The following is a 25,401-nucleotide window of genomic DNA, read 5'->3' on the forward strand; positions in this document are numbered from 1 at the left end:
CCTCCGCTACAGCTTTTCAGATGCATTTCAGGCAACAGAGACCTCTGTAGCAGCAGGTCCATGAGATAATACAGAGTGGTTGCCAGTCCATTAATTTAGAACTATACACTCTCAGTTCCAGTCTAAAATTCAGTTCAGCTGCACAGATTGATGGTTGTGTTATTAGACCACAACTTCCTATTCCAGTTCCTTACAGCTTTTAAAAGAGACTACCACCTGATTGATTGTTATAGGATGATAATTGTAGTCCAGTTCAGTTGGAAGGACACTAAGTTGGGCAAGAATGAATTATAGTGGTGTCAGTGGCCTGAAGGTGTCTGTCTGTCTGTCTGTCTGTCTATCTATCTAATAAATCTTTAGATAAAAGCAACAAAACAGAAAAAAAGTGGCTGTGGAAAACCAAGAAGAAGAGATGTTGTTGTTTCTCTGGATTGAGAAGGACAGGAAAAGAAAAGCTCCCTTTCTAGCAAATTATTTTGGCTTTTTGTACATTTCTGACAATATTTTGAACTATAAATCAGGAAATGAAATGCTATAAATAGGGACTTTCAAGCATAGCCTTGGAAGAAACTAATTTGTAACTTAAGCACAAAAATGCAGGAATGCCAGCTTGTCTTCCTAGATATAACTAGAATATACAGTGACTTTTAAAAAAAGTCATTATTATTCAGCCCCTGAATTGCCTTTAAATAAAAAGCCTGGATAATGTCTTAAAGGAAGATTTTTTGTTTACTCTTTGTCTGAGGAAAAATGCAACACTTGTATACATTTGGTCTGTCCTTCACTTGTCAGTCTTACAATCCAGGCTGGCACCATATCAAGACTGCAGATTCATCGAACTGTTCTATTATCACTGTCAGGGGCATCCACGGGGAGCGGGTGTGTCAAAATTGTCAAGATGGTGGCTGTGCAGTTCAAGTCCCATCCCTTTTTACATGTGTTGCCCACGTCAATAGGGATGGGGGGTTGCGTGCATTCAGCTATAAGGCATGCTGATTATAGATGATATTTCAATTCATTAATCCTCAAATAAACTATTTGAATTGGCATATAAACAATTCAAATGGATCACTCCCTCTAAAATTGAAAAACAGAATCAAACTGGGACCAGTGGGAATTAGAGAAATATTTGAGAACCTTAACATTTAGCGGAAATAGAAATCTATATTAAAAAAAAAAAAAGACCCTAAAGGAGCACAACTGAAGAAAACAACTCCACCCTTCAAAGCCATCCAGCATAGAGCATGCTCTGTAGCCACAGAATGTTAGATATTATTTGAAAAAGAAAAAAGAAAAAAAATTGGCCAAAGAAATGGAATAGTCTGTTTGAACTCCTTAAAACTTTAGGTGTTCTGGATGAGGGCAAGGCTGGCTAATCAACATTTCTATTTATTTCACTTTATTTCCTGTTTCTGAACTTGATCAGTACATCGACAGAAGACAGCTGCAGAAACTAGAGGCTCAAATTAAACAGGAGAGGTTATCTACCATCAGTAGCAACTCCTGCCATTGCAGAAAAATAGCTAGGATAATTAGTCCTTGTTAATCACTAAGACGTGGCTAATTGTTTCATTTAGAGGTAGCAGATTAAGCTGATTTCAGTTGTTGTCCCCAAAGATGAGCGGATGGCCATCGGCTTGGGGTGATTTAGTAACATCTTCTATGCTTCACTTGCCACAGTCCCTGGAAACCAGAGCTGAACTTTCCCTCCCGAATGATGAGCACCAACGGATGGAAGCAATCTTCCCCAAACCAGTTCTTCCAGATAAACTGGATTACAAATCCAATCATTCCCAGCATTTCCCTCTTTAGAAATGAAAGTGTGAGAGGGAAAAGGAAGTGAGAGAAGAAGGAGGAGTCAACTGAATTTTGAATGAGAATAACCTGACCTTAAATAAAAGCCCTGTCACATATTAAAAATAACTGTTTGATGGAAAGAGTTGATTTTTCTTTTCTGAGGCTCTGGGGACTAAAATGCTTTTCCAAAACCAAAATAGCAATATGTAAATTAAGAGCACGAAAGCCCTGTTTTATGGTTTAGGTTGCAGGGTAATTCATTTCTATCTTTCTTGCCATTGTTTTTTAAAAAATAGTCACAACATCAAAGGGAAACGGCATGTGTTCTAAATCAGAGCTCCAGTGCTGAAGTATGACAGCACAAAAATTAAAACTAAATAAATGTGCTGTTTTAGCTCTCATATTTTCCTCAAAATTGCTGCTTATGAAATCAGTTGCTTTAAAGACGTGGAGTTTGGTTGGTTATTGGTTTAGTTCCCCTTCTAAATTCCTTTATTTGTTTGATCTTATTTTATAAACTGTGATGCTGGTGCCATGGCAAAAACATATTCCCTCTCCTCTCCAGAAATACAATAATAAAATCTGTTTGATCTTACTTTACAAAATCTGATGTTAGTGCCATGGTAAAAGATGTTTCCTCTCCTCCCAAAAAGTATAATAACAAAATCAGTAGTCACTGCATGTTTGAATACCTGATCCAGTTGTTAAAAGTTTCTCAAAGATGAATGGAATAAAATAAATATTTCTGTCAAAAAAAAAAACACAAAACAAAAAACCAATATGGGTTGATTTTAAGCATGATGTCACATGATTGCCATTTGCAACCTCCTGCTGGCTTCCCTACTGAGTATGCTTATCAGAAGCTGGCAGTGAAGGTCGCAAATGGCAATCACGTGACCATGGGACGCTGTGACTGTCATAATTGCGAGTCAGTTGCCAAGTGCCTGAATCATGATCATGTGACTGGGGATGCTGTGAAGGCCACAACTTCAAGGACCGGCCATAAGTCTCCTCGTTCAGCCCCATCGTAACTTTGAACGGTTGCTGAACGAATGGTTGTTAACCAAGGATTACTTGTATCAAACTACCACCATGAACCTCAAATCCCCTCCCCCCAAAAGCAGTTACAAAACTTTTAAAACAACAAACTGTGTTTTCCACTTCTGTGTTATGTCCAAAATAGGCCTGGGCTTTGAAAAACACCTTTTGTCTTCAGACATTGTGTGAATGTGTGCTGCTGAATCACAATTTGGAAATAAATAAAAAAAACTGTATGCACTCACTGTGCCCTTTTCTGGATGATTTCCAAGTTCTGTAAGGCCAGGCTATTGGACATATCAAGTATTATCTCACATATATTCACAGTATCTTTTTGGCTCAAATATATAATAATTTGTTACATTCATTGTCTTACTCATTCACCAACACACCACAGATAGTTTATTCTTTTGCTGACACACCCTGAGCAATTTGTATAAAGCATACTTTTTTGATAGCCAATATCCACCCACATATATTCACTTAGGAACTATATCAGAATAAAGGAAGAATTCATTTGTGTTGTTTGGATCAAAATACGTTCTGGAGTTTGGATTTGGAAAGTAAGTTAATTTGTGTCTTACTCATAGAGGAAAAGTATATTTAGATGCCTGGTATTAAGAAGGGGGGATTAATTACACCCATGGAATAATAAAACATTAGAACATTAAAAAAAAAATCTGTAGCTACGTTTCAGGCTCAGAAGTTTAATTATGTTCACATCTATAGAAAATAAAAACCTGCTGGCAAATCTGCTCTACAAATTAAAATCATTTAAGTTTATGGTTTCCCTATTCACATTCTTAAGTTGCAGAAGTATTTTAAAAGTTTAGTTCTGTATCTTAACAACGTAACATAAGAAATCAATTTCTGGGCCTATACCCTATACATCAGTTCTTCCATGGAATATTTTAAGGGCCTGGGTGCCTTAATCTTGCCCTAAAAAATGTGTGGTTGGGGGACCATCTAGGTATTCTATGCAGCAAGCTTGAATCAGCTGTGGCTAGTAGCATTCTATCCCACTCCTGTTGCAGAGCAGAAAGGCCAGAGTACACATACATGGTAGCTGCTCCAGGCTGTTGTGATACCAGCAAAGAAATAGCAGCAGCCCGAAAACCAGTCATGGAACTCCAACATCACACGCACTCATTTGTTTTTAGAAACACATGCAGGGAAGTACCTGATGAAAACTGTAACAGTCAACTTGCTGGTACCTCAAGCAAGCCATCATTTCTCTTCATTGTTATTACTTCTGTGTCTTGTAATACGTGGGATTGTGTCTACCATTCTTACTATGGTAGAAACAGCTGCAGGGACTAGTCCAGACTGTCACCAGGAGATAACACTAACTTGAATGCCAGAAAAAAAAAAAAAGTGAAAAGTATTTTTACTCCAACACTGGTATCATTTGGAGGAGTGCAGGAAGAAATAAACTCTAAATGAAACTGTAGGTTTAAATGTAAACTTTTATTTAGGAGAGTGCTTCCTCTCAGCTCATATCTTGCTTTCTGAGTATGTATCCTAGCATGCTTAAATAATCCTTCCTCTGACTGCATTTCAGTTATTAGCAGTTATTAGTTATTAGCACCTATGAGAAACCTATGGCTAGAACCAAAGTATGCCCTTTTAATTGATAAAAATAAACGTTTGGGAACTGTGTGGAAAATATTACCTTGATGTCTCTTAAGGACACACTGCTTTCTTCTAAGACATGGCATTCCTAAGTTGGTTCTAGTAATTCATCTTCTAAAAGGGAAATCTTCAGGTATAAAAAGGATTACTAAGAAATCTTTTGACAACAACCATTTCAACAGATTGATCACATTTCCTGAACACCCATTCAGTTGGGGATGTATCTCTGGTTTTGAAGTCCATGCTGATTGATAACAGGAGGTTACTGCAGTACCCTGTGCTTGGAAAATTCAGAGTTGTAGAGCCAGATGTAGCACCTGAATATCAACCATAGTTTCCAGTGTTTCAGGAGGATTTATAACTAGTTAAGTAAGGGATCAAAATACCTTCCCTGATCAAACTCCAATGGACTATATTGTATTGGCAAGAACCTCAGGTTTCCCTTGATACATCTTTGTAATAGAATATAACAGAAAGTTGCTCAAAATGTATTATTTGGAAATTACAATTAATCACGAGGCTTTGTGGGCCAAATTTCAATTTCAACACAGCTTCCTCTGTTTTGTTGAATTTCATCCATTACCTCTGCAATAAAAAATGACAAGAAGCTAGTTTCTGGCTGTTTATGGCATGTGTCAGGTGGATCCTGGGGAGGGGCACAAAGCCAAAAGGGAAGTGACTAATTCCCCAAGATGTGTCGTAATGCCTTAGAAATGTACCATGCTTCAGAGTCCCTCTGCTACTACAAAATGGAATTGATTAAACATGGTGGCTCAAGTTCAGATGTGCAGAGCACTTTTGAAGGGCAGGTGCTAATCAATGCCAAGAGAGTCAGCTTTCTCCCCAAAGATATTTACTAACAGAAAAGTTATTCCTGTTGTATGCATGGAAGCTTCAGGATGGTGGATTATTTACATACATGATTCAAATCTATTTATCAAATTTATAGATAAGGCCTTTTGCTTAGGGTGGTTGGGAGACTTAGGTACAAGGTTTCATCCAACCACAAATGTTCAGCAGAGTGCTATGAGCAAATCAGATTAAGTCAGATTTTATCACCCAAATTAATGATATTCATGAAATCCAATAATAAGAAGAGATTCCGGGCCCCTTTATCTTTTTCAGACAGGATCACTACAACATTTTAGGACACAGGCTCATTTCTGACTTCTAAGTAACTTGCCTAGGGATTATAATATAGTGGCTATTTTTGAAGGGTCACAGATAAATCTGTAGGATGCAGTGTCAGAGCAGCTGGGTTTTCTACTTTTGAAAAAGTAGAATGCTGCTGATTAGAAATTTTCAGAAAAATCTGACCTGCAAGTTATCTTTACTTATAAAGTAAACAAATCCTTCCTTCCTATACAGATAGTTGTTATAAAGGAAAAAAATGAACATAAAATACATTATTGTGAAGGGTGCTAGGGTGATACAAAGTTGTAAGAACCACAAAGGGGTCAGTTATGGCCAGCTGAGAAATGTTGTGGATATTTACAAAATGCATAGCTATGTCAGCATCTCCATCTTCAGAAATACTGCTTGAAAACTAGCAGATTGTCAGCCAGCCATAATACAGGGAGCCCAATCTATCCAAGCCTATTTTGAGAACATGATTGTCAGCTGTCTCACAAAACATCTGTCCTGGAGGGATTTTTATTTTTATTTCTATCTTGTGCCTTTGAGTCAGTCTTGGCTCCTGGCAATTGCTCTTGGCAACTCCTGAAGTTTTCTTGGCAACATTATCAGAAGCGGTTTGTCACTGCCTCCTTCTAGGCCTGAGAGAGGGTAACTGGCCGAAGACCACGCAGCTGGCTTTGTGTCAAAGATAGACCTAGAACTCGGTCTTCAGGTTTCTAGCCTGGAGCCTTAACCACTAGGACAAGCTGGGTCTCCTGGCGGGAACAGTCATCCACAAAAGAGCTATATCTATAACAAAACAAAAAGAAAGCCCTTGGGTGTCGCCACCCACCATTTTAATTTCTAAGATTGCCTCAGAGGTGAAGGTGAAGCCCAGAGAAATAGTGAGAAGTGCAGGTCATGCTTGATAGTGGTGATTTGCAGCACGTTGATTTCCTACTCATTTTCTTTAATTAAAAGAATGTCAAAATAAAATAAAGTCAGGTAAGAAAGTCACCTTGTTGGCACCAAGGAACATGTTGGGAGGCGCCTTGTTGCCCTAGGAACTATGTTCAGGACTACTGGATAGATTATTACTCTTATTTAAAATAAAATAGCTATTTATATATAACAGTTATTTTCAAAACATATATACAATTTGAGGCATTGAAAAATAAAGCTTTTGACATATTGCTGAGATCTTGATATTTCCATTTTTATCTATTTAATTTGCTATTTTATTTGTATGACTAATTTGCAGTTCTTCATATTTTAAAGTATAATGCTATGACTGAAGTAAAGTGATTTATATTCCAATTAACATAAATAGTATAAAAATAAAATGATTAAGTATTTTCAATCCTATGTACTTAAATACAAGTGAGACTAATTAGAATCAATGAGCCTTCCAAGTAAACACGGATAAGATCAGGCTGACTGTATGTTCACATTTTTCATTTATAAAAGAACTTGAATCAATTGCTTGTTGCACATTTAGAAGGCAACCATGGATGCTATACTGTCAGTTAGTTATTTGGAAGAGAAACAGTATATTTGATAATGATAACCCAAATTTGGATAATGAGATACCGCTTTAGTTGCCATGCATTTGTTTAAATAGATTCTAATTAAGCAATTACAGATTAATTCTTGCAAATAATTATTATAAGACCAACAACCACATAATGAAACGATCAATTCTTTAAATGGTGATTTCCTGCAAAGTAAGTTTTAAAACTGCTTCTATATTTAATACATAATTACAATCTAACACAATAAAAAGTCTGTTGGAACATACGCTAGAACTTGTTCCCTAATTATTTTTTTTAACTAATGATTTTTTAAACTTTTTTTTTTTTAACTACGTGGTTAGAAAACCCTATCCACTGCCTAAAAGAGAATTATCTTTTATAATGACATGTTTGGATTAATGCCTGTGGAAAAAAGTCTTTTTAGCACTAATGAAAACACATGACATTCTTGTGATGGCAATCATTTTCAGGTTATTCCATCACCCTATTCAGGTGTTGTAACACTCAGACTTTGGTTAAGCCTCATTCCACACCAATATAATTCAGATGTTATGTTTCAATATAAATATCTGCAGGAAAGAAGGTTTGTATATACAACTGAATATGTGTTGATTTCTTAGCAGGCTATCACCTTGAAGTACTATGGTGAGTATTTGGGGTTTTGGAATACCTGAGTGAGATTATTAAATCATTAAGATTGTAAGGATAAATCAGTTTACATATTATAGGGATAGTGATCCCTGCTGTTCCTACAACAATATGGAATATGGAACCAGATGATCTCCTGGTTTTATCTGGCAGAAGCCTGTGTTATAAGCCATGGCAAGACAATGGTTTTCAGACTTCCTGTTTTTTGAGCATCTCTTCCACATTGGTTCATTAATTATTCACAGAACACCATCGAAGCACCTTCCCCAGAAACAAAAAAATCAGAAGTTTCTGGGGCTGTTGTAGGATGCACTCTCAGGTCATTCAAGGCACTGGCCAGATCTATAAGCTCTCATCATGGATCTTTATGAACTAAAAGTGCTACCAAGAACATTATTTCCTGTAATTGTATCAGATAATTAATATTAGTGGATTAGCTTTAGCTATCTGTCAGTGTTTTTCCCCCCAGTGTCAGTCTTGTCACTGAGGAATCTCTGATACACATTATGGCTACTGGAATAAAGCCTGAGTGTACATACTGTTACAACTTGTGACAGTTAGTCTTATGGCCTGGTTTAGATACTGCCTAAATTGGAGAAAGCAGTACTTTGAGAGTTGAGGATGGAGCCCTTCAGTAATTCTGTCTTCCAGTTCTGTCCCAGTTCCTCCCACCCAAGTATTACAAATATTCTCATTTTTTTCCCCCATTGACTATTTGCTGTAGTTCCTTGGTTTCTTTCTATTTGCTAAATTTTGGAAATTTGAGCTACGAAAAATTAAGTGTTGGCTGGGCGGTGGTGGAGAGAAAACACATGATAATTGTTCTTTGGGTCCTTTGGCGGCATTGATCTTTTCCCAATGATCCATCTCTAGCAGTTCAAAGGATTGGGGACAGCCTGAATTGCTATGTATCAGGGTGTTATCGAGACTGGTCATGGAAAGCAGTTGTTAAGTTGACAGCCTGAAATGAAGGGCATCTTCTCCAGAGAAAGGAGCCCCTGCCTGGCTCTCCCAGTGAGATGCCACTGGGTAAACTCTTTCTCTGGTTTGCCATGGGCTGGGCAGTGGGAATGTCCCTGCCATGCTTGTTCCTCCACCCCACCTGGGACTGGTGTCTATGGAGTATGTCAGGATCATTGGAAAGCAGTCTCAGGGCTAGCTGCTTTGTGGGGGGCACTTTGCCAGCTACAGATGAGAGCAGTAGTGACTGGAAGTGCTCTTGCACAGCTGGCAGGTATGCACGTAGCTGGCTGGGGGCTGGGTATTCAGGTATTCAGTGGATAAAGCTGAAGATATTTTCTGTCTGTCATAGCGATTCTGGCCTGTTGTGAAGTATTGAGGTAACCAGTTGTTACCTAACTTGGATAATACCCCTGTGCGTATGTCACTTTGAATTCTACAAGGAAGAGAGGCAATGTATAAATGTAATAAATAAATTGGTTATAATAAATAGGGGACGAGAAACAGCCCTATTTTTTTTCAGTGCTCACTAATTCCAGCCTGATTCTGGAAGGGTGAACTATCATTTCATTCTTGTATGGATGTATTTATTTAGGACACCAAGCTTGATGACTCAGGAAGTTATGTAAAAAAAAAAGTGACCCAGTTAATTTTAGATGCTATTGTTGGAAGCATATCAATGAAAATTAATCAAACGGTCATAAAAGCACCACAAGGATAAAGTGCAGAACACTGGTGGGTGGGAAAACTCTTGGCAACGGCCACTACAAAGGCTTTAATGAGAGGAAAATACATTCTCAAGCAAATTAGAGAGCAGTGGTATGATTAAATGGTAAATAATGGTTATGTACTTGACTAAAAGACAGAGACAATAGAACATTTGAGAAGTAATATACTGTCAGTTTGCTCTGTATATAAGTTTCTTTCTGAGTAACTTAGCTTATTCTTTTGAGGAAAACAAGGAGATCTCAATGGGCCTGCAGTAGTAAGAGCTCTTAAAAAGAACAGCAGGTAACAGAACCAAATCTCACATGCAGGATGATGATGATGATGATGGTGGTGGTGGTGATGGTGATGATGGTGATGATGATGATGATGATGATTTGGCTGCCCAACTCCAATGGACTCTGGGTGGCATACAAAACTAGGGAAAATATAAAAACAGCTAAAAGCATTGAATCACACAGACAGCCCAGGCTAAGATAATGTTTCAAAGCTTTCTGGAACCCCAGGAAAGAGGACAGCATCCTCATCTCTGAGGGGATGCTGTTCCAGAGGGTGGGGGCTTGCAACAGAGAAGGCACGCTTCCTAGGCCCCACAAGATGGCAATGTTTAATGGAGGGGACCTGGAGTGCACCCACTGTGCTGGAATGTACTGGGCAGACAGAAACAGTTGGAGATAAGCGATCTCTCAGATATCCAGGCCCTGTGCCATACAGAGCTTTATAGGTAATAACCAGCACCTTGAATTGCTTTGCAAGCCAGTTGGTGCCATTGCAGCTTGCATAGCAGTGGTGACACATGAGCACATTGAGAGGCACCCATTACTCTCACACCACTGCATTTTGAACCAGTTGTAGCTTCCAGGTGATCTTCAAGGGCAGCCCCATGTAGAGCGCATTGCAATAATCCAGTCTTGAGATGACCAGGACATGAGTGATTGTGTGAAGGGCCTCCTGATCAAGGAAAGGGTGCAACTGGTGCATAAGAGGGACCTGTGCAAAGGCCCTCTTGGCCACAGCTGCCACCTGCTCTTCAAGCAGTAGCTGTGAGTCCAGAAGGACACCCCAGGTTCCACACCAGTCTTGACTGGGGAAGTGCAGCCCCATCCAAGACCAGAGATGGTGACATCCCTGACCCAGAGGGTCCAAACAGCCACAGCCATTCAGTCTTGTTAGGATTGAGGCAAATTCTGTTTTGCCCCATCCAGACCCAAATAGCCTCCAGAATACATTGACTGCTTTACCTCTGCCACTTGTGGTAGAGATGTAAAGTTGGGTATCATCAGCATACTGATGACCTCAGACTGTAGGATGACCACACCCAGTGGTTTCATGTAGATGTTGAACAGGAGAGGGGAGAGTGTTGAGCCCTGAGGCACCCCACACAAGAGGGGTGACAGATGTGATCTCTTCCCCTCCGTCAACACTGACTGGAACCAACCCTTTAGGAAGGAGGTGAACCACTGGAGCATAGTTCCTCCCACTCCTAACCCCCACAGCCAGTCCAGAAAGATACTGTCGTTGATAGTGTCAAAAGCCACTGAGAGATCAAGGAGTGCTAGGATGGATGTACCACTCCCATCTTGGGTCCACCAAAGGTGGAGCAAGCGCGACCAATGCTGTCTCAGTTTTGCATGTCATGTCGGCACCTTCATCCACAATTAAATTGTGGATGAGGGCAGATTCATTACATGCTGACCTGGCATTCAAAAGCAGCAGCCGGAGGCCATCCAACTGAGTACTTCCCTGTTAAATTAAAAAGACCAAAGACAATGATAAACTACTGAAATAATAACAGCAAAGCTAAGCCAACAGTAAAATCAAAACAACACCAAAGGTAGTCAAACAGTTCTTAAATTACGTAAAAAAGTCTTCACCATTGCCCCTACCCCCAGTTCTGCACCAAAGTAGAATGGGTACCAGGCAAGTCTCTCAAAAGAATCCTCCACAGATAGAGGCAACATTGAAAAGATCTCTCTTCTAGCCTTCTTCTTTAGGTGGGTGCGCCTGAAGTTCAGTTTCAGTGGAAGTTACAATTTAAGAAGAGATAAATATGAGGGGGGGGGGAAGCTTCTTCAGATAACTTTGCCTGAAAAAATTTCAAACTTGAAATGAGCATTTTAGTCACCCCATTTGGACAAGCTTTAGGATTGTCATTTACCAAAAAAAAAAAAGAGGAAATGCATTACTATAAAAGCAGATGAAAAATTGCACACCCTGCATATTTAGAAATAATTACTATAATTTAAATAAAAATACAATTTTCTTTCCATTGTGAGGATGACTGCAAAATGTTCTGTTTAAGATTGGGAGATATGTCCTTGGTCAACTTCAAGGTCTTCAGTCCTCCCTAATTACATTCCTTTATGTTCAAAGTGATTTGCATTCTGAGTTTGTGTGAGTATACCATATAGATGATGAGATACAGGCAACAGTATGTTGGCTTGCAAGATGCTATCTAGATTACGGATCCTAGCTTGCCTAGAATAGTGTGAGTTTGCTTGGTAAACCTGAGCCTTCGTTGCACTTGTGGCAACCTGGCCAAAATATGCCAAAATTAATACTGTCCTTACTGTTAGCAGGGAATGTTACATGTGGCATGGATATGTCTAAGGGAGGTAACATAGTCTATAGCTTTCTAAAAAGTATTATGTGAAAGCCTTAATTAACCAAAGCATGATGGATTGTGGAGATAAATATTTATGGCCCATCTGCTGATGAACAATAGCATATGGAAAGTTGCGACCCAGAATGTAAGAAGAGTAATTGGTACAGAGCATGAATTAATGAATTAAATCTTTCATTTTAATTGTTAATTTCATAGGGGAAATATGAAATACATCTGAATAAATTGGTTTGAACTTGTGGAGTTGATGAATACATGCAGGGAAGTGAAAGCATAATTGTAATAATGAATAAAAGAGCCAAAATGTATGTCAGAAATAGTGTAATCTAGATTGTTAAGGGCATGTATGAAAGTAGTAATCCATAGGGTAGTGATAGTTACTACAGCAAATGGTGATAATGGAACAGCCAGATAATGAGTTTGGGGGAAATTGTGCAAGATTTTGAATGTATCAAAGACCAAAGTAATTATTTTTTAAAAGGGAAAGTGGAGTGTAAGTTATACATAAATTGTGAATAACTGCAGCACGTAGATAAAAATATGCACTTTGGTAAAGTGTTTACTAAAAATGGGGAAAGGGTGAGAAAAAAATAAGATGTAGAAATGTACTGGGTAATAGATAGTTTGCTATGAGGAATGAACGTTTGTTGAAAGAAGCCAGAATGGATGTGTATAAGATGTGCTCCTGACTACTTTGGAAGTATGAATTGGATATGTGAAGAGAAGCATAAGTAAGTTGATGCAGTGAGAATGAGGAACATAAGAAGTATGTATGGGTAAACAAGAAGGTGAATTATGAATGGGTGGATTGAATGAATATGGACTGAAAAATGAATGACCAGCATGAAGACATGTTGGGCTGGTTTAGGCACGTAGATAGAATGAATGAGGATAAATATGCAAAACAAAAAGAAAGAGTGAATGGGTTGAGAAGCAGAAAAAGATGGAGAAAAATGTGGATGGATGGAGCTGATGAAGTCCTCAAAAAGGAAGAGATGAGAAACTTAAAGAATAAAAGGCAATGTACAAAGCTGTGTATGGACAAAGTGGAAGAAAGAATGGTTTGCCAAGATTGAAAGGAATGAAAAAGCATAGTGCATGTTTTTGATGTAAACTAGTTTTACGTATATTTCCTTTTCTTTTTCTTAGCTCAAGCCTTTAATATCTTTGGCTTACTGTGTCTACCTCCTTTTTTATCTCTGCATAATGCTGCTTACTCCAAAAGTGAATAGTATCAGTATTTAGGACAGAAGTCTCTGAATAGCTCTTCAGATAAAACATTACACAGTAGGAGAGATGGCCACTCTAAGTGAAATGTCAGAATTGACTAATTAATTAGCCTATATGTTAATAATTGATGAAAGGAAATGATTATATGAATGAAAGGTAATAATTATATTGTTATTTTATTAACTAATAACCAACATTATAACAAATTAATATTAGTCAATATGAACTAACATGTTGTATTTTTACTTAAATATTTCTACTACTACTAATATATATTAATTAACCATCTAGAAGTACATATCTTTGGGAGAAGAAAAATCTTACCCTTCTCTCAAATTTATAATTAAAATAAATTGAAATTCCTAAGCCAGTCCATCTGTACACTACTAAAACTCTCAATGTGTTTATCTGTTTGTCTGTTTGTACCCTCAAGTTAGCCCAAACGGTGCATTATACCGCAAAAACTTTTGAATCAAGATACCTAAAATCCGCTAACTTAAAACAATGTGTAAAAAATCCCAGACCCATTACTCCTGTGGAATTGAAATTTCCACGATGTTCAGACCAGTTTAATTCGCAAAGTTGTGGCTCTTGCAGCATCCCTGCGGCCACGTGATCATGATTTCCAACGCTCCCTGCCAGCTTCCCACAAGCAAAGTCAATGGGGAAGCCAGCAGGAAGTCAGAAGTCACTCCTGCTCCCACTGCTTTTTTGCCCACCTGTGGTCATTTTGTTTATCAGTTTAGGTAAGTAAATATTGACTTATTATTGAAGTTTGTTTGCCACTACAATTATTTTCCTATTTATGATATATACTCTTCTTAGATGATCATGGGGCCATCCAGCATTGGGGTAAAAAAATATGGTCAGCCTAAAATTTAATGTTCATTTTGGTCACATCAGACTGCACTACCTTTCTCTCAAAGGATGACCCAATGGGTCATAGAGTTGTCTAGTATATTCTATACTTCAACTTACATTATCCCCAGCAAAAATAATTAAAGATAAAGGGACAGTAGAAACTATGGTACGAAATATTTAGAGGGCATCTGGCTGTTTTTCTTTGCCATAAGGAAGGAATACAGCATTTGCTGCCAAAATATCATCATATTTGGTTTCTCTTTTATCTATTTGATAACTTGACATAAATTTATGAACCCTTATTGCTTCACTGAGAAAAATATTAGTGGATTTCAGAATGATAAGAGATTATGAGTCATAACCAACACCTCGAATTACACATGGAAGCAAACTGGCAACCAGTGCAGCTCACAAAGCAGGGATGTCACATGGGCTTACCGAGGCATCACTACCCCACACTGCTGCATTCTGGATCAGTTGAACCTTCCAAGTTGACTTCAAGAACAACCCCATGTAGAGTGTGGCCACAGCTGCCAATTGTTCATTGGTGCAAACCCATCCAAGGATAAAGATGGGATATCCCCAGATCTAAGAGGCCCTAACATCCACAACCACTTGGTCTTGGTAGGATTGAGCCAAAGACACTTTGTCCCCATCCAGGCCCCCACAACCCCCAAAGCCTCACTTGGCTGGCCTATGGTCAAAGATATAATTAGCTTTTACCAGCATACTGATGATACTGAACCCCAAACCAGCAAATGACCTCACCCAGCACTTTCGCACAGATATTGAATAGGAGGGGAGAAAGCATTAAATTCTGTTGCAGTCCTGGCTCCACTGCAGGCCATCAATAAGTACAGCCAAAGCTGTCTCCATACTGAATCCAGGCCCAAAATCCAACTGAAATGGGTCTAGATAATCTACTTCCTCCGGGGTTTTCATCAGCTTCAGAACTGGGAGTTATCCCTGATATATTTGTAGGATATATTTGCATATATAGGTAACCTGCTTCAGTCCAAATACTCTAGAATAGATCAGTCTAATAAATGGAACTCCATTTTGTGTAAAATGAAGAAACAGTTGGAATTGGATTGGCAAATGTTGGTGCCCACCAAATTGTTGGTTCTAAAAGACTTGTCTATTTAAGGCTCAACAGAAACCCTGATTTTCCATCTTAAAAAGACTTTCCATTCCAAAATTTCTCCTGAATGGTTGCAGTTCACAGAAAATGCCACACAAGTATAAATCTCACATACCACAGAAAAACTACCTCCTTTATAGCATGGTCTGCCCAAATGGAAATGGTTTGAGAAACCATGGTCACAATTGGCACAATAGTCCATGGTCACTTGTAGAAGGCCTATGCCAGGATCTGCTGCTGGATTCTTGAGGTTTGATGTGATTCAGAAGGTGAGAACTAAAGGAATACTCTTTCTGTCTTCTCATTTGTCCATACCTTTTCTAAACACAACTGGAGTAGCTTTTGGAAAGCTTATCCTTCTGTGATAGCAGAAGACAGGGCCTCAGCTTCTCAAAACCTGATGCCTCTGTTACTGGTTTTGTTTTGGCTTTTTTTCCCTTTTTTCTTTAATTATTGTCTAGGATTTCTTTCACTGCTCAGCTGCTTGAACACTGCAGGAGGATTTCCTTTAGGAAGTTAATTTCTTTTGAAGGTTCTTGGAATATGCAGGATCCAAACTTGTCCTAAGATTTTCCATAACTCAGCTGCCATGGTGCTGTTGGTTAAAATATTTTCACTCCCTGCGGCAAAGTCACCTGGCTGTGTATAATTAGGCAGAAAATAAAACATAAATGCTATTTTGTTGGCTTTGAATGTTCGTAATATAACAATGTGTGTGTGTGCGCATGCATGCACGTGTGCGCTTTTCCCTATTGAGAAATTGGACTGCTGTAATGATGTATCTAAGCTTTGCACTGGGTTTTTTTTGAGATGGAATTTTCGAAACTTACTCCACAACCTGACCATGTCAGTTGCCAAGTCCATGTGAAAATAGTGCCTCTGAGTGTGTCCAGAGTGTATTTCCTTCATTACTGATTATGCTTAGACCATTTCTGAGGAAGCAGGGCTTCCTCTACAGATACTATGGTTTCAAGCAGACTTGAATGCTGGAAGCTCTCCTTGTAAAATTAGCATCTGGCATCATCTTCTGAGCTAACAGTAAATATTCCATGCTGATACTTCCTGTAAGCATCCAGGAGAGTGCTCCTACAAAAAAGAAAAAAGAAAAGATCTCTGACTTACTTACTGCAGAGGAATTCATAGCGCCTTTCACAGGGAAGATTTCCATTGGGTGTTGCTCAGTACATATTTAGCTTTTATTTTGCATTCTTTTTACTAATCAGCCACAAATATGCTTTCCTTATCTCTTCTTTCATTAATGTCGTAAGAAAAATTATGACATAGAACGGACAGAGCTTATCCCTGAAGAATTTCACAGGCCTCTGTGCAGTGGGCTCATTGCAAGAGGGCCGTTGTCCCAATTACAACAAATTCATTAAAGAATTCTTGGGGCACAAAAGCGTAAAAAGTTAAGGCTTCAGTGCTATGTATTCCCATTGGATTTGGTCAATCTTGTGGTGTAGATATGCACAACATTGCATTGTAAAGTTATTGAATGCATGAAGCCTTACTATAGGTGGTTCTCATTATTTGTGGGGTTTCCATTCCAAACTTAACCACCACGGATAATAAAACAGTGGGTAACAAGGCCTTGAAAAAAACTGATTGATGCATGAACAAAAGCCCATCTACTATTTTGCACATGCATACAGTTCTATCCAAATACCCCAAAAGTCCTCCTTCAAACAGATTCACATGCCCCAAGCCATAGACGTAGGAAAGCCTTTATTACAGATAACAAGATCTTGTTTGTACTTACCAACCATGGATTGGTTGGTAATGAAACTGTAGTTAATAAGGGTCACCTCTGTCAATATCTGCCCCCAGTTTCCTGAAGTTTTCTTCTGCTGCAAAAAGAGGTTTCTGTTTTTCTACACTGTTTTCAGGGTATTTATAAATGTCTTATGTTGGTGGTTTTGACTTCAGGTTATTGTTACAAGATGACAAAGGGTGCCATTACTACAGGAAGTGGATGAACTGGTCCATTCTTCTTGTTTCCCAGTACATCCTAATATGCAGTGATTATTTCATACACGATCTTCTAATATAATGATTTGCACATTTTATTGACTTGGCAGGTTTTGGTCACCTCATCAAGCAGTTGTTGACACTAGCAGGTGGTCGCCTGGTGCTAGCCCTGGAGGGAGGACATGATCTTACTGCCATCTGTGATGCATCAGAAGCTTGTCTAAACGCTTTACTGGGAAACGAGGTAACCAACGTGTTCAAAGTTAACAAAATAATGCAAAATTCCTGGATACTTACCATACCATGCTGGATTAATAATCTGTAATAAAAATGGGAGAAAGAGTCAAGTGGAATTACTTCACCTTTGTAAGTACTTACAAAAAGAATAAGTTTGGAGATGGTGGAAAACCTGTTTCATCATCTAGCCATAGGGTGGAAAGTCTAAGTATCTTTGGAAAAACAATTCTTTTCTTTGAGCGGAAGTCATTGCTGCCTACAGAACAGTACCTCTGGATCCAGCCCAACAAACAAAGAATAAGTAGTGTGTTATCCATCCCTGATACAACTTTTTTGGACATCTGGTCTTCTGGTGGTTAATTTCCTTTATTTAAATGAAGCTATGCCAAATCATTGCAGTTGAGAACTTCATTCATTAGTGAGTAAATTGCCTCCTTCAGCTATTAACTCACAGAGTCAGCTAAAAAGCTGATTTCAGCCTATTGAATCAATAACAAAGTGCCAAGGATTGGACTGAGACCCTTTTTTCATAATTTGGAGATACAATCCTCAGTAGGTCATTAATCTGGCAATTAGAATTTTTTTTGTGGAAATTCCGTTTTCCAAATAGCATAAACATTGCACTCACCTTCATTCAAAAAACACTGGCAAGGCCAACACTGACTCCTCATCATGGCACATGCAATTGAACTCAAATTAGAGAGGTCAGGAAAGGCCTTTGTAAGGCACTCTGCAGTTTGTCAGATGTATTTATTCATGTGTTGAGGATTAGAATTCATAAACATGAATGCAGGGGCTTTGAAATACTTTTGTATTGCTGTTGTTCTTGGCTGGAGTCTGTCCATGCAATAGTATGCTACTCCATCCACACAACTTATCAGTAGATGCACACACACACACAGACACACAGATATACCCACAGACACATCAATCTATGAACTAAGTCACTGTAAACACAGCAGTTACTTCCAGCATTGACAATGAGAAAATCAGACATGAAGATGTAATAATACAGACTAAGTACTAAGGTGCTTCACAAGAATTTGTCTCTGAATTTCTGGAAGAAAACATCCTAGAAGAAACAAACATACACACACAAAGATAACTGATTTTTGCATAGAAAGTAACCAGTTGAGTAAGATATGTTGTCTTTTACTTAGCTAATGCTATTTGTTCTATTCAGTGAAAGATGGCTTGTAATTTAAACATGCAAGGAAAGGATAAATACAATTTTATTATTTATTATTCATTACATTTATATGGCGCCTGATTCCCAGTGACTCTGGGCAGTTTACAAAGGATTTAAAACATGAAAAACATGACAATTAATAGAATATGAGAGCGATCACTACAAAAGTTACACATTCATTGAATTAATTCCTTAACTCTGCTGCACTTCGTTAGAAGTTAAAGCATAGGAAAACAATTGTAAGCAGCTTCTGAAACAGTTGTATGAGCCTAGGGAACAGCACAGTTACTTTAGTGAGGCCAAAAGAGGTGCTTTCTATATGTGTTCCCTATCTGGGCTGAAAAAATCCAGATGACCACTGGATACCAAATACAGCATGTTCTGGATCTCCTTGCTGCTGTCTCTTGATTGTCTGGGTTTTTGCACCCAAGATAACCCTTCCTCATGCATTGTAAAGCCACAATTTCTGGCATAAGCAGGTTTAAAATTTCCTGTTATATGGAAGTGCTCCCTCAACCCCCTACCCCAGCCCAGATTCTGTAGGATCTCAGAACTTTCTATTTGCTTGTGAAGTTCATCATGCTATAAAATAGCACACACATCCAGTTCATTCTGGCTGTTCTGGTTTGATGGATACCTCTTGAGTTTTGCCACAGCAGGCAACTAATGGCATAGCCAGACCTGTCATGTATTGTTGTTGGTCATCAATTGTACATAATCTGTGCTCTTGCATTGGTACTTGATTACCGTAGGCTGCCTATATGTAGTGTAGTCCTTACACGTTCATTGGTGTTAGTTCTTCCAGAAATTTCAGAAAGAAGCAGCAAAACAATCTACTCCTGAATCAAGTGCCTTTTGTTTGATCAGTAGGAAAGACACAACAAGAACCAACCCTGTTTCCTTGGAATATTATGCCTCGGTTATAATACATTTAACTTGGAAGGGAGTCCCATTAATTTCAGTGTATTTGATTTCCAAGTATGTGTGCTTTGGACTACAGCCCAAATTTGGAAATTACACAGAAACCTAACTTGGATCTAAATCACACTTACTTGCATTCCAGTGAAACCAGTGGGACCAACTTCTAAATGTAAACTTTTTTAAGGTTACAGTATTACACTGAGAATCAGTGAGCTTCCTCCCAAGAGCATTTATGTCCGTTTACCATCGCTTTTTAAAGATAGAAAGGACATGGATTGAGTCTATGTAGATATTCAAAATCCAGGTTTCCAGAAGCTTGTTTGGGCTTGCCTGTTAAATGTGGGAAAGGGACAACATTCCATGTGACCATGTTACATTAAGTGAAAAAGTCCAAGGTGGAATTGTTCACTAGTTTGATAAATTATGCTTAGAATATTTGTCACAGTGTGGAATCCTGTGCAGATGAAATTCTCAATTGAAAGGAAGCCAAGCCAAACATATAAAGAATCTCACTTCAGATCTTCCCACCTGATGTGGGGATGTCAGAGGCGAAGCTGCTTTGAACAGGGACACTGGAGTAGAAGCAAACCTGAACCTCCTTTGCTGTTTCAATTACATGATGGCTTAGCAGAGCTTGGGTGAAACTAAGTGGGCAGGAACTAGTGGTTGTTTCTCTTTAAAATCGCTTTCTAAACTTCCCTAGGGGGCCACTCAGAGGGATATTCTCTTGAGAAGTGTGAAAAGATTAAGCAGTTAGCTCCCTTCTGAAATCTGAAATAAAAATACAGAATCCTTAATTGAGGTATTTGGGGTAAGGAAGAAGAGTGGAAGGGAGATTAAGCTACTTCAAGATATCCATGGTGCAATCAGTTGGTGATTTTAAAGCACATCATTATATAGGCAACTATCAAAACAAAAAGGCCTGTTGTTTTAACTAATTAGAAGAAAAGCTTGAATTGCAAAGGATAAATTGTTTAGATGACTAATTGCTTCAGGTTATAGCACAAGATCCCTACTTTAGAGGCAGGTTTTTTTTTTTTACTGATAATCTCTTAATTATTCCACCAGCATTTATAATGGTAAAACATCTCTCTGTGTTTAAGAAATACATAGCACTTGACTCAAAGGGAACTTTTGTTAAGGAACCTGCAGTTAGGCTGACTTTAAATTCTCTTCCTAAAGCTGATGCTTTGGGCCAGTCCTACCATTAGACAAAATGAGACAAGCCACCTCTGACAGCTGATTTGGGATGTCATGCAACTGAAAGAGCAGAACATGTGACAGTTATTAAATTTATCGTTGTGTTTTTCCTGCTAAAGAAAAGTAGAACATGAGATTTTCTCCCTCAGGTGCCAGAATAACTTGATTGCTTTTAGTCTTTTGAACCTTGACTTGGGGAGACAGGAAGGAAACACCTGCTGCCCAGAGGCTGCAGAATGCTGACCATGGTGCGACTCTAACTTTGCATCTTCAAGTTGCTGAAGAAAAGCAGTGAAACTGACACTGAAAGAAAAATCCCTTTATTTAAAAGGAATAGATTTAATCCATGCAACTGAACCTTGTATCTTGGTCGAATTGAGAATTAGCCAAATATCAACACACATGGTATATGTAACTGCAAGATCTCAAATGTCAGGGCAGCAACAAGAACCTTTTGAGCAGCAGAAAAGTGCTGAGTCATTGACAAATGGACCCATTCTTTATGAAGTACTTTCTTCTCTCTATTCATTCTCAAATTTCCCATTTTTCTAAGAGATTGGGCAACTGCATGATGTGTGAGCTCACATCTCTTTATAAAGGCCCAGTGGACCTTGGCACACTTTACCCAGTCTGCTTAGAGATGCCATTTCTTTGAAAATGCCTTTTCTCATACCTACAGATTTCTCTGAAAGCAAATGCAAGAAAACATAGGAGAAGCCAAATGGGCTGGCTTCAACTCTTTGAAAAATATCCTTTGGTGTATCTTTTCAGGCATATCCATCAAATGGTTTTGTTGCTCCTGCACTGACCTTAGTCAGTTGTTTATGTAAAATTCTTTTATAAAGATGTATTTCCACTCTTTTGCAGTTTTTGTGCTCTTTGGCTCCAGAGCTAATAGAATGCCAAGAAGTGTAGGAGTGAAGGTGATGTTGCAATGTCTGTCAGCTGTAGAGTGATTCCTTTTGTTCACTGCTGGGTCTCATGATATTTTCCAGGGACACCCTCTTGACTATTTAGTTTAATGATTTAAAAAATGGATCATTGCCATCAGAAATTATTCTCTGCACTACAGATACTCTCCCTCTTGGAGAGGACATAACTTGTTACAATCCATGGGCTTTTTTTTTTTAAGTGGTGCTTTCCTAACCATGGTGCATCTGGGTCACAAAAGGTGAGAGTGTAATGGCTCTACCTCTGGATTCTGATGAGGTTTTACTGACATGGCGCAGAAGCTGACAGAGGAACTGAGGCTATTGCCAAAGTTCTAAAATGGATTGTTAGCTGTTTGCCAAAGCTGTTAATTGGGATAACGGTTAAATGCATGATGTAACAAAGGGATAATGATTAAATACATGAGAATAATTACATTGACTACATTTACTTAGGTTCAATTTACATTTCAATTAAATTACAAATTGTATCTGTAATACTCATTCCAATAATATTAGTAGAACTGCCAATATACACATATGACATGCAATAACCTTAGCTTCCCAAGCTGCATTTGCACTCCTGATGCTTTAGGAACTAAGATTATTAGCCTTTTGGTGGAGTGCTATCAGCATCAGTGTCTTCATTTTCAATACATACATTCATTTCTTTTTAAGGAGTATTTATTGCAATTATAGTTGAATAACATTGTTCCAGCAAACCTATCATTTTTATCTAGAATGAATTATATCAGTCAGGAATTTGGAAAATAAGTCTATTTTAAAGCTAATGTAAGGAAAATAATTATTTTAGTTAACACCCAATTAATCTTTAGAATTGGGGGGGGAGGGCATTTGGGATAAGGTTAAATATGCTTATTGGGTTTTTTTCTCCAGTCTAAGTAATTTCAGACATTGCAAACACCAAGCTCTCTTTAATTCTTTAAATATTCTTTACTGAATGAATGAATGAATGAATGAATGAATGAATGAATGAATGAATAGGATTGTACCATATCACAAAGTCATGTACTCAAATGATAAGCTTGTGTAAACAATGACAAATTGCCCATAGTCTAAGTAAATACATCTACACAAAGCAAATAGTTATACATGAGCATCAAGACAAATTTCTGCACAGGTGGGGCCAACATCACGAGTTGTACATATGATGCTATATTAATATAATACTATGTTCTGCTCACAGGTATTGTGTAGTGTGCATAAAATTGATGTGTGAAATTTTCATTTCTGATTTTAGCCATATGAATTATGGAGGGAATGTTTATATGGTATGATCTTTTCAATTCTAAAGCAGCTTCAGTAATGTTTTGTTTTGGTGTACAGCTGCACATATAGACACAATGGAATTTGATTTGTGAGTAGCCTACCAAAATTACCGAAATAACTAACATTTTTAAATGACTATTACATAGACATGCACCTGCTCAAGAGACTCTGTAGATTAGTCTTGCAGTCATTGGAAAGCCCCCTTGGAATTCAATTACATGGCTGAAAAATAGAAAGCAAAACTGTGTCTTTCTCCCCACAGAACAGCAAGGAATCGTCACAAGTTTTCTTCTTCTCTGGCTGATATTTTCAGAAGAATTCAATATTTTTGATGTGCTTTGCTTCCATTGAATTTGCAGTATATTCACACCCTTTTGTATTTGGTTTGTTCTATTTTTTGCCAGTTGGAACCCTTCTCTGAAGACATCCTTCATCAAACACCTAATGTGAATGCAATGGTCTCTTTGCAGAAATCCACTGCAATTCATAGTAAGTGTCAGGGCTTACCCATCTTTAAATGTTTAGTATTGCCTTTATTAACTGAACAGTTTTTGAAGTTATGGAAACAATCCATTTTTGACTAGTCATGGCATCATCTAGTCATCTGGTGTATTCTTTCGTCCTCCCTCCATGAATAGAAGTTTCCAGATACCAGTTTTCTCCATCCATTGGCAGCTCTCCCATAAACTGGCACTTTCAGCAACTGGGCAGCTGATCCTGTTGAAAGACATGCATAAAGAAATGATTGTTGGCAGTTCAAAGTATATTGAAGAACCTGACATTCTTAGTTGCATGATATGGCTTATTTTAGAGCCAACAATCGTTTGGATTTTGAGGGCAAGCTGGGGAAGTGCAGAAAGCCAACTAATGGTGATTGTTTCCCACCGTTGCCTGTAATGCCACAGTATCCAAGAATACTCTGGAAGGGAGGGCCATACTGTCTTATACTGCAAAATAAATCTTAAAATTTTAAAGGATATTAAAATTTAAAAGTAGAGAACCTTTTTGCAGGAGCTCGTTATTAAAGCTGCAGCCTCATCGCTATCTTGTTTCCTCCCATGCCATAGTATCTTTTCTACCCAATTCCAGTTTACTTTTTAAAAAATTTTTCCAGATACATGGGCACTCACCATTTTTGTTCTCTAAGAATGCCTAATAGTCTTATGTGGGGCTCAGAGATATTCCAAGTATTGCCATAATCATTCCAAGCAAAGCTGGTTTTTGTAAGCTTTATAAGTTGTGCAGCTGAATAATTCTAATTTTTTCAGCTGTTTTGACAATTCTACTGCTATAGCTCTTAATCCCTAATAGCTATGGCATTAAATTTTGAAGGTTTGTTCCATAATCTCTGTATTTCAGTTGTTAAGTCCCAATGTTAAGTTGTTAAGTCCCAAAGAAATCCCTCATTTCTTTTTGAGCTACACTATTGTGCTTTGGTACTGGCACATCCATAAGTCAAACTTGCTTGTCATCAACTACTGTGATGTCTGGAGTATTATGTCCTAGATTTTGGTTTGTCTAAATCCAGAAATCTCAAAAAATTGTTACAGGAGCATTCTGGAACATTTTTTCAATGTTGCAATCATACCAATATTTTATGACATCAAAACCATACTTTTTACATAAATCCCAATGTACTATTTTTGCCAGCGTTCATGTTTTGTCTTATAATCTGTCTGGACAATTTTGGTACAGGTGATCAAGAGTCCTGTCTTTCTCTTTACATAATCTACATTTGCTGTTGTTTCCAATGCTTTACATTTTCCTTTTTATGCATTTGTTATTAGTGCTTGTTCTTGTGCTGCAAATATTTGCCCATCTGTTTCCTTCTTGATGGATCCAATTTGAAGCCATTGCCAAATTGTGACACTGTTCACCGTGCCCTCAGTTTTTTTCAGGATTGACCTGAATGCAGAGGTTTATCTTTCCAATTTTTCATTTGCTGGTGTAACTGTGGGAAAAGGTTATTATTATTATATTTATGCATTATTTTTTGTTTATAACTATTTATAATAAATGTGCATTATTACTATTTTAATGCAAATTATCTCTTAGAAAATAAAGACAGGTGGATCAGGGCTCCTGATGGGAAATGTTTGTTCAGAAGAGTGATGATAACCTTTATAATGGAGCCTACAGAGCCCATGTCTGAATTATATCAAGAATGCACCATCTTGTTTGAATCAAGGGCCATCAATAGATCCTTGTGGAATTTGTCGCATGGTCATATGTGGCAAGGAAGAAAATAGGCATTGTCAAAGCGGAAAGTGAATATTTCCTAAATTATATTAATATCTTAATTAATATCCTAATTTCTTAAATCCCATCAAAGTTTTTTTTTCTAAGTTAATTGCTTACCTATG

The 25,401-nt window shown here is 38.0% G+C and overlaps 1 protein-coding gene across 1 annotated transcript in view; it reads left to right on the forward strand.

Annotated features, from left to right (window-relative positions):
* The window catches only part of LOC103056205 (histone deacetylase 9), a 136,404-nt gene that overhangs the window by 92,898 nt on the left and 18,105 nt on the right, over positions 1–25,401 (forward strand). The window contains exons 11-12 of the mRNA XM_025165974.2: positions 17,383–17,516; positions 23,443–23,527. Coding sequence (XP_025021742.2) covers positions 17,383–17,516; positions 23,443–23,527 — 219 coding nt within the window. The remainder of the gene's footprint in view (positions 1–17,382; positions 17,517–23,442; positions 23,528–25,401) is intronic.

The sequence above is a fragment of the Python bivittatus genome, unplaced genomic scaffold (assembly GCF_059951505.1).
Source record: "Python bivittatus isolate LINGU-HERP-01145 unplaced genomic scaffold, Pbiv_v1 ctg000610_np1212, whole genome shotgun sequence".
Taxonomy (NCBI): Eukaryota; Metazoa; Chordata; class Lepidosauria; order Squamata; family Pythonidae; genus Python; species Python bivittatus.